We start from the raw sequence: 19,064 nt of genomic DNA, 5'->3' as shown, positions 1-19,064 counted from the left end.
GATTAACACTTCTAAATTCTTTTTAATTATTTCACCTATAGTTTTCTCGGTCACCTTATGCACTGGTGATCACTGTTTCTACAAATATGTCTATTATGTACCAAAATTAATGAGGTTGTAAATAATTTAAGAAAAATGTAACAAAAATTCAAAAGATCAAAATTAAATAAAATATTTTTAAAACAACTAAAACCAATTTTATCCTTTTATAAATAAAACTTAGGTATACAAGTCATCTATACGTTGAAGTCCAGAATGGCTTACTAGATGAGCTCCATGGGATGATTTATATCTTAAATATAATTTCTTTTTCTATAATAATTTCCTGGCAATGTGCAAGTTGATAACGCAGCGTGAGGCGATGAACCAGTTTCCCACAGGAAGTAACCCAAGTCCTTGCTTTCGTATGAATATAACACGTTTCATATTTTATTCTTCTTTTTATGTTAATCGATTTCTTTCGCATTGTTAAAGCAGAATTCCAACCCCAGTAGCAAGATTTAATTCGATCGTGTTTTAAGCAGTTATAGAATTATCTTCCATACGAATATCGATGGTTCAGCGAAGAAAAACAAGTCTGTTTCCAAACCGCTATTATTATTATTATTATTATTATTATTATTATTATTATTTCTGCTTTACATAGGCTGCACAGTTTTGTTTAAAAAAATAATATAATTTGACGGTATTTTAAAGAAAAAGTTTATGTGAAAACATTTTTGTTCATTAACATCACTTGCACCAAACATTAATTTATACTTAAAATAAAGGTTGAAATAAGCCTTTAACATATGTATCTTAGTACATTTGTTAATGGAAAAATTTAGTATTATATATAAATTTTATCCTAACATCAAAATATAAATTCCTACGGTATAGTTTTTGTGTTATTAATCGAAATTTAAACATAAATCACTTTGAGTAAACTCCCTTTAGGTCAATTTCAAACATTAATGGCAGAAATCAAGGGATTTAATTGTAATGTGGAAGATCTTGGTAGGTATAAAATGGAGTGAAAGTTCTCGGAATCTTCGGAACCGCCAATTCCCGATGGCGATTCCGTTGCCTTCGTGGCGAGAGGCACGGTGGTGCTGCCGGAGTTCCAAACCGTCGCCACCAAGTCTCTGATCCAAATATCCGATGGCCTCAACTACCTTTGTGTGTCTAACGACACCAACGGAAGTGAGTACTTCTTCTTCTTCTCTTCCGTTGTGATTTTGTGTGATGAAACCGTTCTTGGCTTTGTTTATCGTTATTGCAATTGGTCCTCAGTGCCAAAGGTTTTTGTTCATTAGTTACCGAAATGCAAGTGTGATAGGTGGTACGATCCAATTATCCTGTTTCTTACGAAGAAGAAAATGTTTCTATGATAATTGACATTTGTGCATTTTGATTAGAAAAAATATGAACAAAAACAAGAACTGTGTTTGTATAGGGAAAAGCAAGTTTTTGAAAATAACACGTTTCTTTTCAATTATGCTTCTGTGTCAATCCGTCAACAGAGTGCAGATAGAGGTCTTTCAGAGTCCTTTGCAGCTTCCAGTGAATGTTAGGGGCTAATGTTGTCTTTGATAGTTAGTCTATGTTCTGTGGACATTCAGATTATGATCTTCCAATTTTCCAAAGAAGAATGTTACCCGACACTGTTTTCCATACGTTTTTTTTTTATTGATCAATTTTTAAAAAGTTAATGTGACTTACTTTCTATAAGTTATTTTAATTTTTTAAAAAATTAACTAATCATGAAACTTGTGTTCAATAATGTATTGTATTGATAATACTCTTCTTTTTCAAAACATGCTACAAGGCAAAAAAGGAGTGGTTGGTAGATGGGTGGTTTAATCATAATAATTCAACTTTAAAAATTATTTATTAAAATAATATCATTTAAAATTAATTATTAAAATAAGGGAATCCAATAATATTTAAAAATTATTGAACAAATTCGTATGGCAAAATGAGACGTGGGACATATCTTAGTGTGTAGCATGTACTGTATTTTTACTTCAACATGAGTTCCGCACTATGTACTAAATTTTTACTTCTCATTTTGATCAAAATTTATTTTTTTAATATTTTTTATGAATATTAATTTTTTAATCTTAAACTGTGGTCAAAAGTGAAAAAAAAATTGAATTTAACTTCTAATCAATAAAAAAATAAAATTTAAGCTTCAAATTCAATTCTGATTAAAGTGAAATAAATCTGATTAAATTGAACAAAATTTATTTCAAATTTAAATTAACGTAGAACAAAAATTGAAAATTGAAAATTTAATCAAAATAAAAGAAAATTTTTAATTTTAATTTTAATATTAAAAGGTAGTATCATCTTATGTGTCAATTTAGAACATGTGTCACAAGACTTACATTAGAAGAGTGTCCCGCATTGAAACGTTACACGTCGTTACAATATGAACTATTGTCACATACTTTGACAAGTGGGTTTTTTTTTTTTTTTTTCTCAGTACCTTTTAAACATGATTGAAATAACCCATCTCAGTAATTAGATTTAAAATGATATTATTTTAATAAATAATTTTAAAATTGTTTTATTATAATAGAAAGTAGTGGGACGACAAGTGCGCAGCGAAAAAGGGCAAACATTAGAATAACGAAGCTATACGCAGATGGTGTTTTGGATTGGTTATCCGTCCAAAAGTCATTGTTAATGATCTGGGAGCCAAAAAATGATTTTATTTTATTTTTATTTTTAGTGTTGATCCAAATATTCATTAGATTTTGTTTTACAATAAACCAAACATTTTGTTTTACCATAAACCAAACATTTTGTTTTATCGTTAAGAAATTAATTCTTATGTACATTTTTTAATAAAAGCACACAATATAATGAAAATATATAATTCACACAAATAACAAAAATTAATTTTATTAAGGTTATTTTATGTGCAGCAATTTATGCCATAAATCTGGTGCAACCATAATTCGACACTTATTGAAAAATTGGGTACTCGTCTAACACGAAAATCGAACCTAATCATATGAAAGTGTTTATTTAAATTTAAAATTCGATTATCACTCACTGTCACGTTAAACTAATCCAACTACCGATGTTAATGGAGGCAATACACAGCTATATATAGTCAGGACACTCTGTAGCCGAGGTACTATGCTCCATGAATAATGCTGCCAAGTAGTCCAAAATTAATGCTCCCTTCATTCTTTATTCTTATATACAAGGAATATTATTTTGTCTTAAATAAAAAATATATATTATATTCATTAAAAATATTTATTTTTATTTAATATTTTTATTTTATAAAAACATAAGTTATATTTATAATATATCCTTTAAAATAATTTAATATTTTTATTAACATTAAATATCATTATTTAATAATTTAAGTTCTTATCTTGAATATAAAGTCAACAAGCAAAAATTAAAAAGTCATTTAGCATGAAAGATAATTAAATTTTAATAAAATAATTAATTTCAAAGTTATTAATTCATATTTTAAAAAATAAAAAATAAGTAATTAAAAATAAAATTTAACTTAAATACATGTATTTTAAACTATTGTATCTTAAGATTACTTACATTTGAGATTAGAAAGAGTAATTATTATTATTTTTATCTAAAATACAAAAAATAAATACTCATTTAGATATATTAATTGTTAAAAAATTTACATTTTTATTTATTATGAAATTTGAATTAATAAAATATTTATTTATTATTTACATAAATGAATACATTTAATATGTTAGTTATTAATCTAACCATTTGTTATTATAAGTATTTTTTATATATTATTATTTTTTATTAGTATTGATAAAAATTAATTATTTTTTATAAAACAAATTTAAATAATATCTTAAATTCAAAGTATATGTATAGAAAAAAAAAAATAGCTGTAAAAGATTTAATACTACCGTTTGACAACATTTTTGACTCAAATAAAGTTATTTATTGTGAAGAATATTCATAAACAAAAGAAAAATTAGTGAAATTCATTTTAGAACTTGCACTAAAACGGGTAGGAAAGCATCATCTTGGGGTGTGTGGCTTTTTTATTCCCCTTTGTCTGCATGCATATCTTCCAATTACCAAGCTCTCTTTTCCATAAACAAATCAGCTTCCTCCTTTCTGCTGGGTTTCCTTGTACTTTTCTCCATCAATTCTAATCAGAATCAGAGAGACCCTACCGCAAAAATGGGCACTCATTGCATGTTATTTTCCCCACCGCCTCCGACCAAAACTCACCATCCCCTCAACTCACCCACTCCGTCGTTCCCTCTTCCCCCAACCCATTACACAACATCACCTTCAACTTCAAGAAAGTTCAGAGGCAGGATCCACAGCGCCAGCAAGTTTGGAAATTTCCTTGACTTGAAGCCTGAGCACCAACCCGAAGCCTTGGATTTGGACCTTCCATGGTGCCACCCTTCTGATCGCGCTCGTTTTGACGTGATCATCATTGGTGCTGGCCCTGCAGGCGTAAGGCTGGCAGAACAAGTGTCCCTTTATGGTGTTAAGGTTTGTTGTGTTGACCCTGAACCTCTCTCTATGTGGCCTAACAACTATGGTGTGTGGGTAGATGAGTTTGAGAATATTGGTCTTGAGGATTGTTTGGATAAAACATGGCCTATGGCTTGCGTTTATATTAATAATAGCAAGACCAAGTATTTGGGTCGTTGTTATGGCAGAGTTAGCAGGAAGAAGCTGAAACAGAAATTGATTGAAGGGTGTATTGTCAATGGGGTTAGATTTTACAAGGCAAAGGTATGGCAAATTGAGCACCAGGAGTTTGAGTCTACAGTTTTGTGTGATGATGGGACAGAGCTGAAGGGGAGTTTAGTTGTTGATGCTAGTGGATTTGGTAGTAATTTTATAGAGTATGACAAGATGAGAAATCATGGTTGTCAGATTGCTCATGGTGTTTTGGCTGAAGTGGATGATCACCCTTTTGATTTGGATAAGATGGTTTTGATGGATTGGAGGGATTCCCATTTGGGGAATGAGCCTTACATGAGAGTTAGCAACTCCAAGTTTCCTACTTTCTTGTATGCAATGCCATTTAATTCCAATTTGATATTTCTTGAAGAAACTTCCCTTGTTAGCCGTCCAGTGTTGTCCTACATGGAAGTGAAAAGGAGGATGGTTGCAAGGTTAAGGCATTTGGGAATTAGAGTGAAAAGGATATTGGAGGATGAGAAGTGCTTGATCCCAATGGGAGGACCTCTCCCAAGGATACCCCAAGATGTTATGGCTATTGGTGGGACTTCCGGGGTAGTCCATCCTTCCACTGGGTACATGGTGGCTAGAACAATGGCTATAGTTCCTGTTGTTGCTGTTGCCATAGCTGAATGCCTTGGGTCCACTAGAATGATCAGGGGCAAACAGCTTCATGCCAAAGTTTGGGATAGCATGTGGCCAATTGAGAGCAGACTCGCTAGGGAATTTTACTCTTTTGGAATGGAGACTCTGTTGAAGCTTGATTTGAATGGAAGCAGGCGTTTCTTTGATGCATTTTTTAACTTGAAACCTTATTACTGGCAAGGGTTCCTCTCTTCAAGTTTGACTCTAAAGGAGCTTCTTTGGTTAAGCATATCACTCTTTGGTCATGCCTCAAATCCATCCAGGTTTGATATTGTCACAAAATGTCCCGTACCATTGGCTAAAATGATGGGCAATATTGCTTTGGAATACATCGGATGATGGAAGGTTTGTGTTTATGTGAAATGGACATCCACTCCTTATTCATTTTCCTTGTTTGTCTTCTTGGCTGGAGTTTATGTTTTGATCGCAAGTTTTCCCTTTCTATATAATACATTAATACCAGCCTCCTGTTATGTATAGCAGGTATAATTTAGTGCAAAGGATTCCCCCGTATTCTTATACATTAAAATTCGAAATAAAAGAAAATTTTAAGTGCTCCACGAATGCCTTATTATATCGATGCACCCGTTTACCACTTACTCAATCTAGGAAGTTCTATTGCTTTGATTCAAATTGTTAATTCAAGAGATATATCTTTATTTTTTTTTTTAAAAGATATTAGGCTCAAGTTGTTTTGTATAAAATAAATTATTGTTAAGAAAATTAACTCTACCATATTATAGCTCTTCTTAGCTCAAACACAACATTGCTACAATTATAAACCTCAAAATAAGCCCTTAGTGATAAAATGCCAAATACCAATAAAGTGCAGAGTATAGTAACACTCTCTAATGGAGGTTGTTTTGGTACTTCAACAAATAAGTAATGATACCAAATTATATTACGTTGAGTTAGCTGAGGCGAAAGTTAGGAGTGGTTGTTCACATATACAATAAGTGTTTAATTAAAAATTGCTTAAATTATATAAAATTAAAAATGAAAGTGATATGTCATGATGGGAAGCATCATATAACAATTATAAAAAATTAAGTTATCTAAATTCATTGAATTATAGTATTAAAAATGCTCCAAGATCAAAAAATAAAATAAACAGTCCCTTCCCGTCGTTGTGCGAATGAAATCGTTAAAGCCAATTCAACTTCCGGAGCCACCCAGCCCCACCGCCGCCGGAGCCACTCCCGACATCTTCCAATCCGGCGCTCACACCCTCCTCCGCCGCGCTCTCGTCATCGGCAACGGTTTCCCTTCCTCCGAAAATCACTGCATCGGTTTGCTTCGCGTCCTTGGCCTCTCCCATTTCCATCTCTTTTACGTACGCGCTTCTCTCTCTCTTTCTCTCTCTCTCTCTGATTCTATTTCTACTCACTCACTCTGTATGATTGTGTTTGCAGCGAGTTACGAGGCCCAAAGGAGGAATCAATGATTGGCTTCAATGGCTTCCCCTCTCTCTTCATAAGAAAATCCATTATCTAATTTCCATCTTCGTGCCTTTTCTTACAAATCTCAGTTTCTTCCTTTAGCTTCACATAACGGTCTCTCTGTTATTCTTGAAGCTGATGTCAACCATATAGTCAATTTGGCTCGCCAAACTTATGAAAAGTTTATTTATATGATTATATTCCCGTTCTTTTTAGCTTTAAGTTTATGGTATATTGGAAATAACGAATGTTATTGATTTTTCGTTTCATAGGGAGGGACCGTTATTGGTGGTTGCATCTGGAAGAGACACTGTTTCGGTTGCGAGTTCCATAAAACGTTTAGCATCTGACCATGTTTTTGTTGTTCAGGTATGCACTCATGTTTCGTGCACATTTTCTTTATCTGTCGTGTCTTGTAACTTGGGTTGCCAATGTGCTTCTGTTGTCTGGGTGGTGGTATTTTGTGCTGATAAGCAATGTGATTCAATTCAAATTTCATATGCTGCTATATATGTGCATTTACTTACCCTATGTCTTGCTTGTTTGAGTTGAAACTGCTTGATGAAATAATGAAAAAGCTTCAGTGCCATAAAATTCACCACGAGATTCAGCATGCCATTGAAAAAAGTTGGTGTTGCAAATGCATTCCAAAATTCAAAAGAGGAGAGGCAGCCTACTGTTAGCATGGCGATTTCCTGTTTAACTTTCAACTGCTATGCCAGTTTAGCTCTACGATTCTGTGGCATGGTCTTGACAGGAGGGGGAGAGAACTCTCTGGTTCTTCAATATTCCCTTTCCCATATGTCTTGAACTTCTCTTTCTTTTCCTTTATTTTCTTTGCATGTTACTATCTGTCTTTGAGATTTGTTGTGGCCAATTACTTTTAAGATGCTAACTGATATATATATATATATATATATATATTTATATATTTATATATTATTCTTAATGTGGATTTATCTATTAGTCTCAATTTGCGTTGTATCATGTATTCGGCAGTGACTTATTGCACTTCCATATTTCAGTGGTGTTATTACTTCATTTAAGCATTGACTTTGATTTGTAACTTTGATCTTCCCCGGGGGTACAGATACAACATCCGAGGTTGCATCTGAATAGGTTTGATATGGTGATTACGCCTCATCACGATTATTATTATCCTTTGACTCCGGAAGCACAGAAGCAGGTTCCTAAGTTTCTTCGACGGTGGATAAGTCCACGCGAGCCTCCTGAGTCATGTGGTATGTATCATGTGTAGCATATCATGTGACTGCAGTTATCTTTTACTATACTGAAGAAATTGCGATTTTACTTTCATGTTAGCAACTGTGTATTGCTGAGGATTGTATGTGGTAATTTACATTAGGTTCTGACCTTGGGAGCCTTACATCAAATATATTTTGCTTCACTTCGCAGTGCTGCCATTACATGGCATGATGTGTTTGCACACGTTCCAAGGCCCTTGCTCGTGGTCCACATTGGAAGACCAACAAGTAATGATAGTTTACAGACAGTGGGCAGTTGTTGATTTGACATTGAAATTTACATTATACTGTACTGTAACGATGGTTTAAAAAAGGTCGAACTTGATGTAAATTAACCAGAATTTCAGCACTCATGTTTTTTACCATACACAAACTTTCTCATGAATTTAGTAATTTGAAATGTTAGTATTAGAGTAAGATTTCAGAGAGAAAAGAAGACAAGAAAAAGTTCAAAGTTCTATTGGTCTAAAGGCTACAACAATAGGGATTTATGTTTAGCAAACTTTAGTGACCAAAAAAAGTATTTTAATTTACCTGATTTCCATATTACTGTACAGAAAACTGTCGATATGGTGCTGATCTAGGAAAGCCATTAGCAACATCTTTGCTCAGTGTTCTTGGTAGTTGTGGGAGTGTAAGAATATCCTTCTCAGAGAGGACGCCACAAAAGGTATGGTGAAAAAAACGAAATTTCTTAAGGGAGTATCATTAAGGAATTTTTTTCCATCTCCGACACACTTTTCTTCCCCGTATTTTGCTTTTAAACAGGTGTCCAATATTATAGTGAAAGAACTTGGGAATAATCCAAAAGTTTATATTTGGGACGGGCAAGGTAAATATTTATTCTGGTTTAGATTAGATTAAATTATTTAACGGATAGAAAGTGGTTAATCCCTGAAAGTAGCACCATTTTCAGAACCTAACCCACATATTGGGCATCTAGCTTGGGCCGATGCATTTGTTGTCACAGCAAATTCAGTTAGCATGATAAGTGAAGCTTGCAGCACTGGGTATGTCTGTCAAAAATATTTCTACTATTCGATTTTTTCCCCCCTTGATCCCTAATGATTTTACTGAAAATTTATTTTTTTTAGAGACCGCTGTTCCCTATTGATTTGTAACTAGTCTCGCATTGTTTGATAAGACTTGGTTGTTAATGTTATCTGAAGCCCACTCTTACTGTTATTGTTATTTCTGATATTTGTTTGTAAGCCATCAATTTTGTTCCTCCCACAGAAAGCCTGTGTATATTATGGGAGCTGAGCGTTGCAGATGGAAGTTCACAGAATTCCACAAATCGTTGAGAGAACGGGGAGTTGTTAGGCCTTTTACAGGGTCTGAGGATGTAAGTTGGAATTCTACCTACTCGTAAAATATGTGTATTAAAATTAATATGTGGAAGGACATTTGTCTTGAAATGTTATATCTTCCGGTGTCAAATATCCATGTTTTAATGGGTACACGTTTCCTTAAATTGTCAGATATCAGAAAATTGGAGCTACCCACCCCTTAATGACACTGCCGATGCAGCAAAACGGGTTCATGAAGCGCTTGCTGCCCGAGGATGGAAACTGAAGATATAGAACTTAAGTCTTGGTTCACATAATGCTCAATTTTTGTTTATATATTTCCTAAAGGCCGTAACCATTTGTTGTTTAGAAGACAGTTGCCCAAGTATCATATTTCTTTGATTGCATAGCACGAATAGGAAACACAGATTATATGTTTATCATTCTTTCTACCATAGCAATTTTCAAAGATGAAGTGTAATATAAGGTTAGCTGTAAACTGGGAAGAGAGTTTTGGCATTTTTGCGCCGAATGGCACATTTAAATAAATGAGATGAAAAAATGTTTCTGCTATAAACAAAATGCACTGTTTTTTTTATCCTTCTGCTTGTCATCTGCTGCTCCTTTCTTTTACGATCCTTTTATCTTGGAGACGTCCGTTTAATGATACAATACGATACAAATACAATTTGTATTAACTTACATTTTCATTTTGAATTACGCTATGCTAAAACTTGTAGTGTCTTGCACATGAAAATATAATATATTTATGATAAGAGGAATTATAAAAATCTATCTTATGATAAGGGGAATTATAAAAATCTATCATAGTGCTGATAACTAACTAATAACTCAATTTGCGTTTTATCAATCCCTTCAGACGTACTTAATTTTATAGTATTTGTTTTTGTCTGAATCCTGCTCATATTATTTAATCCGTATTGCGCTAATTATCCACCCCCTGCGCCAAATTGAAATGTATGATATGCAATTAAATAAATAATTCATAACCATCGTTCCTCAGTTTAGTTGGAGATTTTGGTACACTTGGGGTAGGAAGGAACCTAACAGAATCAAGAGAAAATGTTTTTGGTACGATGTGGAGCAAGTGAATTCTTAACAACTCCTTCATTACAAAACTTATCTGAAATAAACTTGGCAGAAATATAGAGCATCTTCACTTACCAACCCCTTTAACTGAATGGCTCAACCTTCTTAATGCATCTATATATTGGCAAGTGAGAGCTTCAACTTTACATACGACCAAAAAGCTTTCTCCATATCCTTCAAAAGAGCACCTGCAATATCAGATTCAGATGGACTCAGTGAAAGAGGGTGTGGTATTAGCAGCAACTAGCCCAGAATCCAAGAGGACCAGGAGCAATGGCAAAGGAAAAGCCACTGCTGATGCTGCTCCACCTTCTGCAACTGTAGTTTCCACAAAAGCTACCCCACTACCAAGAGGTGGTTGGAAAAAGGGTGTTGCAATCCTAGATTTCATCTTGAGGCTTGGTGCTATTGGTTCTACTCTAGGTGCTGCTGCCATCATGGGAAACAATGAACAGATACTTCCATTCTTCACACAGTTTCTTCAGTTTCATGCTCAATGGGATGATTTTCCAATGTTCAAGTAAGTTTATGTTCCATAAAGATGATGCCAATTTTGGATATCAGAAAACATTTTCTCTTCCTTAGTTTAAGTGCAAATCCTGTCGCTCTATATTTCCTAATGGGAATCATGACTTGTGGTCAATTTCATTAATTCAATACTAACACACACATAAACGAGCTCACAAACTGTTAGATTACTCAATAGATTCAAATATCATCTTTTTACATGCAGGTTTTTTGTGATAGCAAATGGAGCTGCATGTGGATTCCTGATCCTATCCTTGCCATTCTCAATTGTCTGCATTGTCAGGCCTTTTGCAGTGGGGCCAAGGCTTCTACTTGTGATCTTAGACATAGTAAGCTTGAACTCAATAAGTAAAAACAAAGCAATGATCAATATATTTTGTTCAGTAATTGACTACAATTATTTTGCAGGTGATGATGGCTTTAGTAATGGCAGCTGCTTCATCTGCTGCTGCTGTTGTGTACTTAGCTCATAATGGAAGCCAAGATGCAAATTGGGTTGCCATTTGTCAGCAGTTCAGTAACTTCTGTCAGGTTACAAGCGAGGCTGTGGTGTTTTCTTTTGTTGCAGCGGTTTTCTTAATTTGCATGATAGTGGTGTCCTCTGTGGCTCTCAAAAGGAGTTGAATGGCAATGGTGGTGATTTATAGAAGTTCCTTGCTCTCATATAATTGTTGTAAACTTGTTTGAGTTTGAGGTGTAACTGATGTTTATTACATTGAAATGAAATATCATGTCAAAGGTTTGTGGTTTTAACAAACTCTACATTGCAAAAAAGACAATCTTTTTTTACCACAAATTCATTTCTCCTTTTATTTTGGAGAGGCTGCTTTAGATTTTCATTATTCAACATGGGCCTTGGCAATCCCCGCCAAAAATATTTTACAAAAGAGTTGGGCTTCTTCGGGAGATTCATTATTTGGATTTGTAGAAGCCAACGTAGCAGCTTCATATTTCGAATTGGAGAGAGTAGTTTAATTTTTTATTAGAATTTTAAAATCGTGGTTAGATAAACTAAAATAACAAGATGTTAAATAAAAAAACCCGTAATATTTAATAAAAAATAAATGAAAGAGACTATTTTATAAAAAATATTTTTTATATATATAATTTTAAAAAGATTAAAAACTAAGAGATGAAAATACGCAAAGCTTTTACGGAAATTTTTTTTCAATTAAAGGTAGAATATTAGGGACAATACTTACTAGGTAGACAAGACACGTGTCAAAAACAAGACATGCGAGGTGGAATGCATCTTGTTGAAGCGGTTAGTTGAGTTCTACCGTTTTCTTATCGCCCACGGAATCAAAATCTTCACGGATTCAGCTTTTAGCTATTTTGCTCCTATTTTTCATTTCTTTTTATCAAATTTAATAATTAATTCCACAAAAATTTCTCTTTTTTATTATAAAAAAATTGTACGATGTATTTTACACATACAATTATTATTTTTTAATTATATTGTCTCGTTTGGTTTCTTATTTTTCTTTCGTTATGTTATATTATCATGTTATTAATGAACACGATGATAGGATTATTTTTTTAAATAATAAATTTTTCTCCTATCTGTCCGAAGTAATTCTTTAATTTAGACTTGTTACATTTTATTAATATTTATTAATCAAAGAAATTACAAATATAACAACTACAGAGCGATAGTTGTTTTTGTTTTCTTAAAGTGATCAAAGCCTAGAAATTAAAAAAATCACTGATATTTTTCCTGTATATAATTTTTTTAAGATCATAATAAAAGTTGGGATCATTTTTTTTTCTTTCAGGTAAATTATTATATGTCACGTTTGTAATATTTCTAAGTAAGAATCGTGACAATTAAAGCAACATTGTTACAAAAGTAAGGTAAATTTAAATGTTTTTAAAAATAAATTATAATAAGAGACAATATTTTAATTTTTTGTGTGTGTATTACTATTTAATTTTTAGATAAAGAAAAGTGATTGAAATTGATATAATATTTCTCGATAAAACTATTTTTTATACAGAAGATGAGAAATTGCACCGAAATGGGGAATTAAAAGACTTAGCTAATTCCTAATTTTGTTGGGCTTTATTGTTTCTTAAAACCCTAATTAGTTAATGATAAATTGATGATAATAATAATAGATGTTAATGGATTAGTTATAAGGTTGTTTGGGTCATTTGGTAAGGTTTACCTTTGGGAGGAAGCTGTGTCCGATCGACTCAACCTCGTTCACCTGCATTCGTTGCGTTAATCTCTGTATCCTCAAATTCAGGTTTGATAGAAAGAGACCCTAACCCCCAAATTTCTAGGGTTCCATAACGCAATTATGTCTCAGAACGGGAAGCTGATGCCGAATCTGGACCAACACACCACTAAGCTTCTCAACCTCACTGTTCTCCAACGAATCGACCCTTTCGTTGAGGAAATTCTCATCACTGCCGCACACGTCACCTTCTACGAGTTCAACATCGACCTCAGTCAATGGGTTTGCTCTTTCTTCCTTTTTCTTTTTCTTCTTTTCATTCTCCCACTCTCTCTCTCTCTCTCTCTCAACGCTTTATCTTTGCAGAGCCGCAAGGACGTTGAAGGATCTCTCTTCGTCGTTAAGAGGTATTTTGCTTCTTCTTTCCTATTAGATGGTTATTCTCAACTGAGGTTAATTCTGGTTTTCGTTTAATTTCAGGAACACACAACCGCGATTTCAGTTTATTGTGATGAACCGTCGCAATACTGGTTAGTGACCCTGTCTACTTATGTTTGTTGTAATCGTTTAAGTTGAAATTTGGAAAATTTATGCTGTTTACTGTAAAATTTGGTGTGAAAACCAATTGATTTCCAATAATAGTATGAATCTATGTGTAGTCCATTAGACTCTGTTTGTAAACTAGTCTATGGGCAGTTAGAAGGAAACTCTTTTGACGAGCTGGCTACACAGAGTTGGACGCTATGACTTGATTTAATATCGCTATCTCCCATTTACTTGAAAGTGCTCAAATTTTTGTGTTGATTGTTGTAAATTTACTAGTCTGAAAACTGGTTTTTGAATCAGATTCTTGTTTTGTACTATGTAAAATATGTTAGCTATTCCTCTATATTTGCTTGTGCCTTGTATGTGGTAATAATACGGTTTTAGTTAGTAGGTTTCCTTTTATCTTAAAGTTATAGGTTTGGGGCTTGTTATCAGCATTCCACGGTAAGCATCTTGAACTCAATATTGTGAGTATTGGTAATTAGTAAATGTGTGAACTGTAAATGCCTTTAAGCCCTGTAGATATTGTATTGCTACTTGATGTGATGGTGAAGTGCCTAATGTTCATGCGTGTAACTTGCATTTTGCTGCTTTGCATGTTGGTATAAGCAGAAAATTTGGTGGAAAATCTCTTGGGGGATTTTGAGTATGAAGTTCAGGTTCCATATCTACTATATAGAAATGCTGCTCAAGAAGTGAATGGAATCTGGTTCTATAATGCACGTGAATGTGAAGAGGTTGCTAATCTTTTTAGCAGGTATTGTTCTATCTATGTTTGAATTATGGATAATGGAATTGCTATTTGTCTCACATGAATAGAGTTTTATTTTTTATTTTTTTCATAATGCTAAATTATTAAATTTTGGAGAAAAATTTTGTCATTAGTAGTGTCTCTGAATAATTAAGGGAGCATTGTGCATGTTTGGATTAGTTTAATTGGTGGTTAAGACAGCTTATAATCATTATCTTCATGAGAGTTTTTGAAAAAGGGAAAAAGTTTTTTGTAAAGTTTAAGCAAATCCAAATTCCAAACATGCTTTCTAGTTTGTTCTTTTGAGACTTGATGGGTTTAAAATTTATGGTTTTGAAATTACTGGATAAAAGTTGATCTGGGAAAAACTACCTTGAGGTAAAGAGTAATTTACCTATCCTTTTGAAGGTGAAGCAGTCATGTACCGATTAGGTTTTGAATGAGTCAGCTCTCCCCTTGTCTGTTCCTGATGGATGTTTAGTGCAAATTAAGTGTTCCTGACCAAAGTATGGTGTGCGCTTTGGATGATGATCAAATTCAAATTTTGAGCATTAGTTGAAGGAATCATGAAATTAGCTGATGATATACCATAGATAACATATAAGCTGTGTGCAATAATTAGCTTTAGTTTGTTTCATAATTTGCTTTGCGTGTCAAATCTTTTCCATATTACCATGAATTGTAGTTGTATTTAAATTATAGTCTTTTAACATGTTCCTATGTACTGAGACTTAGTGTCCCCCACAAGAAAATGGAAAAACACGCATTAAATGATATTGATACCTCATTATGTAGATGTGTATGAGAAACAGTAGATGTTACCTGTAACCTGTGGATAAAAAAGGTAGTAGAGAAAGAAAGATAAAAAATATTTTGAAAAGTATATGTTTCTCTTCTATTATTTTTATTGTAGAAAAGTTATACAAGTTTGTTGTTGATAGCTTTAGTTTTTTATGTTGTCATTCAAATCTAGACTTGTTTTGAAATTGTGAATGAAAAAAAAAAAAACCTTTAATGTCTCCATATCATGGATGTATATTTGGCTAATTTTCAGGATCCTTAATGCATATGCCAAAGTGCCTCCAAAATCAAAGGTTTCTTCTACAAAAAGGTAACAATATTTACCTGGTTAATTGAATTTGTGCCAGCATCTACTTGCTCCTCCATGAATGGTGAAACTGCTTTAATCAATGATATCCTTTTTTTAAAAAAATAAATTCTAATCTGTTCAACTTCTTTTACATACTCATATCCATGCTCCTTATGAAGGCCAGGGATTTGATATGATCTTGATGGATGGGTTTTCTATTTGTCTCTAGCATTTCTGTTGCATGCTCTATCTTTATCTTGTGTGCTTCTGCTTCCATGTGCTCCCACCTTTCTTTCCAAAATACTATCATGGATGTTTCCTTCCCTTTTTTAATTGAGATCACCACTTTTAGCTATTTGGAACCCAGATTTTGCTGAGAGCAACTCCTGTATTACTAGTTTACTGTTTGAATTTATGTCCGGGAATGATATGTATCTCTTTACTTTCATGTGGATATATAATGACTATGCAGCTTACAACTGGTTCATATAATTATACAATTATATTATTGTTTTGGTTGGGATTTAAGAAAAGGGGATAAATTTTTCGATTTGCCTATTCTTGTTTCATTTGTATAAATTGTTGTTGAACAGGATTATGTTTTTGCCTTCTCTCTGATATTCTAGCGATGCCTATTTCAAGGGCATTCTCATCTTTGATGCAGAATATGGGTAGCCTTGCTGCTTTCTTAGTTCTATTCTTTTTCTTTTTTTCTTTTTTAGGATTTGAAGAATGTTTTACCATCCTCATTGTACTATTCTCGTTTTCTCTCTAGAAAGAGTTATTTTTTCTTCGATGTCAACAAGTGATTATTATATACTTGCAGCTTAGCTAGCATAACTTAGACATTACTCATTTATTTTTGCACATTGTTTACTTTGAATTTGAGTAACAGTTCTGCTCACATTTATTGCAGTGAGTTTGAGGAACTAGAAGCAGTACCAACTATGGCAGTTATGGATGGTCCTCTTGAGCCATCATCATCTGCTACTTCCAATGTGGCTGATGTTCCTGATGATCCATCCTTTGTAAATTTCTTCAGTGTATGTTCCATAGTGAATAACTTTATTTTCTTATATCTTGTTATTGCAATCATTTTATACATTCTTGCACAAATAATATGATGTGATCACACTTGCACAGTGGAGAGGGATAATTTCTTGTATGCTTAGCTTTGTTGTGTCTTTTGGTTACTGGTACTTGGGTGCTTTTCCTTTTTTAATTATGTAACACTTTGATATAGAATAGTTTGAGCTATATCCTAGTAGTCTTTTCTGCTGATTTCTAGTGGAGAACACAGGAACTGAATTTTATTTCCAGGGGCATACTGGATAAAACTATAATAGGACTTATTCCGTCTAATATTTTGAATTCTTCTTCCACTGCATGTTCCAATTTTAGTAATTCAGACACTACTAGAGACACCCATTTTTTTCATCTATCTATTGAATTCAAACTTCATTTGGTTGTCCATTTTTCCAGCATTTTCTTTGCTAGGCTAGTTTAGACAAAATTTCTAACCTGTAGGACCCATCATAGGATGTCTGGCGCTCCATTTGTGATCATTTATATCTAATATTAAACACATTGATATTACAAAGATCAATTTTCATGAGAAGTTAAATGTTTGACCCTTTGTAAGTTCTGAGGAGGTTGATTTTTCCTGATACTAATTATTGCAGTCAGCTGTGGCCATCGGGAGTACTTCAAATGCTCCAATTACTGGACAACCATATCAGTCTTCTGCTACAAATTCTTCATCTTCTGTGCCAACTCATGCTGCTACACCCACTGTGCCAACATTACAGATACCCTCTCTTTCAGCCTCTACTCCTCTAATACCCCCGTACGATGCTCCTGAATCCATCAGCAGCAGCAACCGAGCCGCAAAACTTGTGAAGCCTTCCTCTTTTTTTGTCCCTTCCCCTTCTTCAGCAATGATGATACCCCCCGTGTCTTCTTCATCTACACCTACTGCCCCTCCACTTCATCCTACTGTTAATGTGCAACGCCCTTATGGTACTCCACTGCTGCAGCCATTTCCCCCTCCAACTCCACCACCATCACTTACTCCTGCTCCTTCTCCCCTTCCAAACCATGGTTTAGTTATTTCAAGAGAAAAGGTCCGAGATGCTCTTCTGGTGCTAGTTCAGGTTGGTTTACTTGCTTACTACTTGTATATGATTTCTGAGTGTTGAATTCAATAATCCTAAATGACTGTTAGGGAATGGAAAATTTTGCTAGATCTTGTCATATTCTATTCCCTTTAGGAAACATACCATCATTATCATTGCTGTGGTTATTGTTATTATTACTACTTTTTGTCCTCTCATTTTCTATTATTGTCTTTGTTTTTTGGCTGTCTTGTAGGACAATCAATTCATTGATATGGTCTATAGAGTGCTGCTGAATACTCATCAATCATGACTTCCCACAGGTGTTTAATTATCAACTCGCAGGATGAATTGTTTTTTTGGGATGAATACGTTTGCTATAATTTTTAGGCCAGGCTTTAATCATGTCAGCAACTTTAAAATGTTTCAGTCAATTTCAATTTGTAAAATTGGTTGTGCTTTGTGATGACCATTTTGATCTAGCTAGTTTCCTGTATGTCACTGGTTTTTAAAACAAGACATTGTGATTTAAATGCCATATCAACTGTATTAGTGGCATGACATGGCAGGAAATGATGAGAGGTCTGGATGAATGGTTAGAGCAACTCGGAACTGATATTACAAATTATGGCGATCGATTGAAACAAATCTCCAAATTATAAGGAGTGGAAAGGTTGTTATTGAGCCTTGTTTATTGTGTATTTTATTATATTGTTATATTTCAAGAAGACTCTGTATAGCACCATTGGTCAGTGTTTCAAAGAAAATGGACTGTGCTACATAATGCAAGTATATAATCAGCCCTATTTTTTGACGAATTACACAGTAGGTAAAAATCATTCTTTTGATGAAAAATCGGTACCTGTTTCCACACTCTGATATTGCAATAATTGTACCTCTATCTACCAGATAGTACTCAGTCACTTGAAAATGAATTTACTTTATCACTTTCATTCGTTTAGGTAGAAAAATTTTAACTCGTGTTTTTCATATGATTTAATACTGCAAGCTTAAGCAGTTCGCAATGTGTGTTATATAATACAGTGCACCAAACGAATTTGTACTTCAAATATCTGGAATGTAGGGTCGACTACATTGTTCAGACAGGTATTTTTGGGTTAGTCACCACATCGCAACTTCTATCGACTTGCAGCAGTATTATTTGCTCTCTCACCAAACATGCAAGCATGTATAGTCTGTTGTGGATCAAACTGTAATCCAAACAGGGCCTGGCTCACTTGAGCCATCCCCGTTTCTGTAAATACAAGCTTCAAACACTTCATTGTCTCTATAAACTTGTACTAGAACGGCAGCCTTGTAGACAAACATCCCAGATATGGCCCGCACAATCTGGAGTGAACAAGAGACGGTAACAAAAAACGAGCAGTGTGTTTCATTGGAGCTGAATAATA

The 19,064-nt window shown here is 33.8% G+C and overlaps 4 protein-coding genes across 6 annotated transcripts; all 4 read left to right on the top strand.

Annotated features, from left to right (window-relative positions):
• The first annotated feature begins 4,173 nt into the window (after positions 1-4,173).
• Positions 4,174-5,792, top strand: LOC113856565 (capsanthin/capsorubin synthase, chromoplastic-like). The gene has a single exon (XM_027488426.1). The coding sequence runs from the start codon at positions 4,174-4,176 to the stop codon at positions 5,677-5,679; it is 1,506 nt and encodes a 501-aa protein (XP_027344227.1). The 3' UTR covers positions 5,680-5,792.
• A 683-nt stretch (positions 5,793-6,475) lies between these two features.
• Positions 6,476-9,627, top strand: LOC113855931 (mitochondrial fission protein ELM1-like). The gene is made up of 11 exons (XM_027487560.1): positions 6,476-6,673; positions 6,753-6,867; positions 6,915-6,960; positions 7,052-7,148; positions 7,870-8,031; positions 8,146-8,272; positions 8,602-8,714; positions 8,813-8,876; positions 8,961-9,054; positions 9,281-9,389; positions 9,526-9,627. Exons 1-11 carry the CDS (start codon positions 6,476-6,478, stop codon positions 9,625-9,627), a joined length of 1,227 nt encoding a protein of 408 aa, XP_027343361.1.
• A 1,022-nt stretch (positions 9,628-10,649) lies between these two features.
• LOC113856248 (casparian strip membrane protein 5) lies at positions 10,650-11,595 on the top strand. Its single transcript, XM_027487989.1, has 3 exons — positions 10,650-10,963; positions 11,177-11,300; positions 11,380-11,595. The coding sequence occupies exons 1-3, from the start codon at positions 10,650-10,652 to the stop codon at positions 11,593-11,595; spliced, it is 654 nt and encodes a 217-aa protein (XP_027343790.1).
• A 1,485-nt stretch (positions 11,596-13,080) lies between these two features.
• Positions 13,081-18,463, top strand: LOC113854466 (mRNA-decapping enzyme-like protein). Of its 3 annotated transcripts, XM_027485460.1 has the most exons (9): positions 13,081-13,433; positions 13,518-13,558; positions 13,632-13,681; positions 14,310-14,454; positions 15,503-15,559; positions 16,455-16,581; positions 17,221-17,691; positions 17,909-17,975; positions 18,222-18,463. In XM_027485460.1, exons 1-8 carry the CDS (start codon positions 13,275-13,277, stop codon positions 17,963-17,965), a joined length of 1,107 nt encoding a protein of 368 aa, XP_027341261.1. In that variant the 5' UTR covers positions 13,081-13,274; the 3' UTR covers positions 17,966-17,975; positions 18,222-18,463. The 3 variants fall into 3 exon arrangements, with proteins under 3 accessions (XP_027341261.1, XP_027341262.1, XP_027341260.1); XM_027485461.1 differs by lacking the exon at positions 15,503-15,559 and having other exon boundaries at positions 17,909-18,457; XM_027485459.1 differs by having other exon boundaries at positions 13,081-13,558; positions 17,909-18,457.
• The last annotated feature ends 601 nt before the right edge of the window (positions 18,464-19,064 follow it).

Source organism: Abrus precatorius, unplaced genomic scaffold, assembly GCF_003935025.1.
Source record: "Abrus precatorius isolate BTA unplaced genomic scaffold, Abrus_2018 Scaffold11, whole genome shotgun sequence".
NCBI classification, from domain to species: domain Eukaryota; kingdom Viridiplantae; phylum Streptophyta; class Magnoliopsida; order Fabales; family Fabaceae; genus Abrus; species Abrus precatorius.
This window is presented reverse-complemented; position numbering and strand designations above follow the sequence as displayed.

Coding starts and splice junctions, on each gene's coding strand:
- LOC113856565 (XM_027488426.1), top strand. CDS start 4,174: ATGGGCACTCATTGCATGTTATTTTCCCCACCGCCTCCGACCAAAACT.
- LOC113855931 (XM_027487560.1), top strand. CDS start 6,476: ATGAAATCGTTAAAGCCAATTCAACTTCCGGAGCCACCCAGCCCCACC. Junction 6,674..6,752: donor CCCATTTCCATCTCTTTTAC/GTACGCGCTTCT, acceptor TTGTGTTTGCAG/CGAGTTACGAGGCCCAAAGG. Junction 9,055..9,280: donor AGTGAAGCTTGCAGCACTGG/GTATGTCTGTCA, acceptor TTCCTCCCACAG/AAAGCCTGTGTATATTATGG.
- LOC113856248 (XM_027487989.1), top strand. CDS start 10,650: ATGGACTCAGTGAAAGAGGGTGTGGTATTAGCAGCAACTAGCCCAGAA. Junction 10,964..11,176: donor GATGATTTTCCAATGTTCAA/GTAAGTTTATGT, acceptor TTTTACATGCAG/GTTTTTTGTGATAGCAAATG. Junction 11,301..11,379: donor TACTTGTGATCTTAGACATA/GTAAGCTTGAAC, acceptor ATTATTTTGCAG/GTGATGATGGCTTTAGTAAT.
- LOC113854466 (XM_027485459.1), top strand. CDS start 13,275: ATGTCTCAGAACGGGAAGCTGATGCCGAATCTGGACCAACACACCACT. Junction 13,559..13,631: donor TCTCTCTTCGTCGTTAAGAG/GTATTTTGCTTC, acceptor GTTTAATTTCAG/GAACACACAACCGCGATTTC. Junction 17,692..17,908: donor CTCTTCTGGTGCTAGTTCAG/GTTGGTTTACTT, acceptor GCTGTCTTGTAG/GACAATCAATTCATTGATAT.